Source organism: Lithobates pipiens, unplaced genomic scaffold (assembly GCF_037356315.1).
Source record: "Lithobates pipiens isolate NorthernLeopardFrog02 unplaced genomic scaffold, aLitPip1_a1.2 Scaffold_28, whole genome shotgun sequence".
Lineage (NCBI taxonomy): Eukaryota > Metazoa > Chordata > Amphibia > Anura > Ranidae > Lithobates > Lithobates pipiens.
The window spans coordinates 18,749,864-18,754,024 of record NW_027507789.1 but is presented as its reverse complement, the minus strand read 5'-3'; the positions used below and the strand labels follow the sequence as shown (position 1 = coordinate 18,754,024).

Here is a 4,161-nt window from a genome sequence, read left to right as displayed (position 1 = left end):
ATCAGTAGTAAAGGGTCGCCCCGCTACACATATAATATTTTTTTTATATCAGATTATTTAGATACAGCAGATCAGGAATAGCACTCAGTATACAGACATGTTGTCACGGCTTTGTGGGAATTCCTCGACAGTACGTCTCGGTACACAAAGATTAATAAATGAAAATACCACTAGAGGGCTCCGCAGATGTGAAAACATCTTGACGTGAAAATTTGGAGAAGGGAAAGTAAAACAGCTCAGGAAGATCCTAGATTCACTTCTATGATATCTAGCAATGGGTTCCCTCTGGGTGTATAAGAGCGGAGCTGGGAAGATGGAGCTCAGAACACTGCAAGGACCAAACAGGACCAGAATCCTGAGGACACTGCAAAGACCAAAGAGAAAAAGGACAAAGTCTACAGAGCAATCCAAAAGACACAGGTAAGAGCCGTCCTCCAAACTCCACTACATCTTCTTGTTTATATACAGTAGCGGCCAAAAGTTTTGAGAATGACCCAAATATAAATTTTTACAAAGTCTGCTGCTTCAGTGTTTTTAGATCCTTTTGTCAGATGTTACTATGATATACTGAAGTATAATTACAAGCATTTCATAAGTGTCAAAGGCTTTTATTGACAATATATATATATATATATATATATATATATGAAGTTTATGCAAAGAGTCAATATTTGCAGTGTTGACCCTTCTTTTTGAAGACCTCTGCAATTCTTCCTGGCGTTCTAGCAATCAACTTCTGGACCACATCCTGGCTGATGGCAGCCTATCCAATTATCAATTATTATCAATTATTATCAATGCTTGGAGTTTGTCAGAATTTATGGGTTTTTTTGCTCATCCGCATCGAGGATTGACCACAAGTTTTCAATGGGATTAAGGCCTGAGGAGTTTCCTGGCTATGGACCCAAATTTTTGATGATTTGTTCCCCAAACCACTTAGTTATTATTTTTGCCTTATAGCAAGGTGTTCCATCATTCTGGAAAAGGCATCGTTCCTCAAACTGTTCTTGGATGGTTGGGAGAAGTTGCTTTCTGAGGATGTTTTTGTACAATTCTTTATTCTTTGCTGTGTTCTAAGGCAAAATTTTGAGTGAAACCACTCACTTGGCTTAGACGTAACACCCCCACCTGAATGGTCTCATGATGCTTTACTGTTGGCATGACACAGGACTGATGGTAGTGCTCACCCTTTCTTCTCCAGACAAGGTTTTTTCCGGATGTCCCAAACAATCGGAAAGGGGACTCATCAGAGAAAATGACTTTACCCCAGTCCTCAGCCATATAATTCATGGACCTTTACAGAAAATCAGCCTGTCTCTGATGTTTTTCCTGAAGAAAAGTGTCTTCTTTGCTGCACTTCTGGACACATTGCCATCCTCCAAAAGTCTTCTCCTCACTGTGCATGCGGATGCACTCACACCTGCCTGCAGCCATTCCTGGGCAAGCTCTGCACTGGTGGTGCCCCGATCCCCCAGCTGAATCAACTGTAGGAGACGGTCCTGGCACTTGCTGGACTTTCTTGGGCGCCCTAAAGCCTTCTTCACAAATGCAGTGGAAATGTTTTTTATGGAATTAAGTTCATTTTTATGGCATAGAGGGAATTTATCTGATCACGCTTCATAACATTCTGGAGTATATGCAAATTGCCATCATAAATACTGAAACAGCAGACTTTGTGAAAATTAAAATTTAAAAACTAAACTTTTGGTCTAAACTTTTGGCCACGGCTGTAAATACTATATATATCAATATGATATTCTTACATTTATGTATTATGTTTTCTTTCCCAGCCACAATGACCACAACATATTCCTGGACAATTCTCATCTTCCTTAGCCTCAGCTCCATTGTCTTTGCTCAAAGCTGCAAATGGCTCCATCGAAACCAAGAAGTGGTGAACAGACAGATTCTGCAAAACTTTAAGCAGATGGTAAGTCCCAGTCAGTTTTGTTCTGCTCTGTCCATCTTTATGACTTGGGGTCTCATCTATGTATCTTTAGTGTGCTCACAAATTCAAATGCTGTAATCACCCAAACCCTACTTCTGCTCTCAACAGTCCCATACGGGTCCTGCCTTTCCTCCGCTATTTAAAGCCATAAATGGAGGTTCATGCCACCTCTGGTCTGTCCACCCTAATCATGGGGGCCATTTGTCTTCCTGTACAACCAGAAGGTGGGATGCCACCATGCCATTCCTCTCCTCTCTACATGCTCATCATGAACTTCACTTCTTCTTCTTCATAATTTTGTATTTTTATGCCACTGTGGACATCAAATGTACCAAAAAGGTAAATCTATCATACTGCACATTACAGATTCCGGCTGAAGATTCTCCTGGAGTTTGTCTGAATAGTAACTTCAGTGTCCCCAATATCAAGCATCTCTACAACATCTCTAAGGTAAGTGAAACTCCATTATTGAGAGCTCTTTCACAAACTCAAGAAAGTTGAGCTCATCATATGAAGACGATAATAAGAATCGGGGACTGGCCGGTTATGAATAAAAGAAATGCTTTTCCAAAGCTGATCAGACCCACCTGGATGGGGAAGACCAGTATTATCAATACTGCCCAAAAGCTTTGTGAAGTTTACTGTAGGTGTACAATGAATAAAGCACTAAGTGGCCCACAATTTCAAAAATGAATTATCCCAGAATGCAGTTTTTTTTGGGAGGATCCTATGTGCTTTATAGTAAGTTCAGTAAAGTGTTAGCCTAACTCCAGGCACGTATTTTAAGTTTAGTTGGACTGGATAAAAGGTTAGAAACTCTTTCATGTTTTCATTATTGTTTGGATCACCATTGATGAGATTCCCCACGCTGACTGTCCTGGTGACATCTCAAGTTTAAAAACGTGACCATGTGCTACAGGGAGAATAATTAATGCTATATCCCTACAATGGGGATACAGAAAGAAGTAAAACAAAACTGATTTAGCTCTGCCAATTTCTGGACCGCATTTAACAAGGATAAAAAGTGAGGGAACATCCCTATGTGATCACATACAGTAGCCTTTCTGAACCTTTTTAACACAGAGGAACCTTTATAATAACTTTCCAAGCTCAGGATACCCTGCTAAAAATTACTACATGCATTTCTGTGATGGTCAGTGGGAAGAATGCTCCTTAAACTTGTGGTCATTGGGAGGAATTACCTCTTACAGATAGCTAAAAAGATCAATTTGTCAGTGGGAACTTTTCTGAGAGGCAGACATTTCTCATGGCTCAAGAAAACCCTAGAAACCTCTTGAGGAACCATAGAGGTCCATGGAACCCTGCTTGAGAAACTCTATCATTCAGCAACAAAGCCTGACAAAATTTCTAGCTCTATCCAAAAGTAAAACAATGGTTCACCTAGATGAGAAATAAGCTAATCAGATTGTAATAATACTCGCTCTCTGCTGTGAAGTGGTATTGATGTATGATTTTTTTCAGGTTGAGTCTGCGGCCATCGCTGTGCGTGAAGTTGCCAACCAAACCATGCAGTTCTATAGGAGATATGAGGAGAAGTTGGACTACCACTGGCCTGCCTGGGAGAGGCTTCAGGAGCTCCTCTATTACCAGGAGCAGCAGCTGTCTGACTGTGTAAGTTTCCAAGTGACCCCCAACTTGCATTTTCCCCCAGGCCATTAAAGTCAGGAGAAGTTATTTACAAATGTTTTCTATCTTCCAGATCCCAGAGAAAGCAGAAAACCAGCTCTTCATACAAGGAATCAGCCAACAATTCCTCACCTTGCAGAGAATCCTAGAGGAGCAAGTAAGTCACCCTTCTCCTTTTCACCCATTAAAGGGTCTATTGTTCATAGATCCTCAGGGGAGGTTCTCTGGTGTTAAAACAACACTTTAGGTGGTGGGTGAAAACAGCATATGATAATTAAATCCTCATTTTTAAAAAGAGAACATGGCTGGTGGTTCACAGATTGTTTGTAAATAGGTGTTAACAACAGATTATCTATTGGCTTATCTTTCTGTCTAAGGCTCTATGGCTTCCTCATACACACACTAACATTTACCCCTTTCCACAGGATGACAAGGTGTGTGCCCGGAGAGCGGTCAATGCTGAAATCCAGAGGAATCTCCTGCTGTCCAGTCAGCTCTCGTCTCGCATGAGAAGATTACACCTACTGAGAAGTCTTTCCTAGCCATGTGACCAAGTTCACTGAATA

General features: G+C 40.9%; 1 protein-coding gene across 1 annotated transcript; it reads left to right on the top strand.

Moving 5' to 3' along the window:
* Positions 1–272: 272 nt before the first annotated feature.
* LOC143934833 (uncharacterized) lies at positions 273–4,161 on the top strand. Its single transcript, XM_077458445.1, has 6 exons — positions 273–420; positions 1,791–1,930; positions 2,315–2,398; positions 3,431–3,580; positions 3,669–3,752; positions 4,021–4,161. The coding sequence occupies exons 2-6, from the start codon at positions 1,796–1,798 to the stop codon at positions 4,135–4,137; spliced, it is 570 nt and encodes a 189-aa protein (XP_077314571.1). The 5' UTR covers positions 273–420; positions 1,791–1,795; the 3' UTR covers positions 4,138–4,161.

Excerpts from the sequence above, each read along its gene's own strand:
- LOC143934833 (XM_077458445.1), top strand. The coding sequence starts at position 1,796 with ATGACCACAACATATTCCTGGACAATTCTCATCTTCCTTAGCCTCAGC. Across the intron at positions 3,581-3,668 it reads AGCAGCAGCTGTCTGACTGT|ATCCCAGAGAAAGCAGAAAA; the intron begins GTAAGTTTCCAA and ends TCTATCTTCCAG. Across the intron at positions 3,753-4,020 it reads AGAGAATCCTAGAGGAGCAA|GATGACAAGGTGTGTGCCCG; the intron begins GTAAGTCACCCT and ends CCCTTTCCACAG.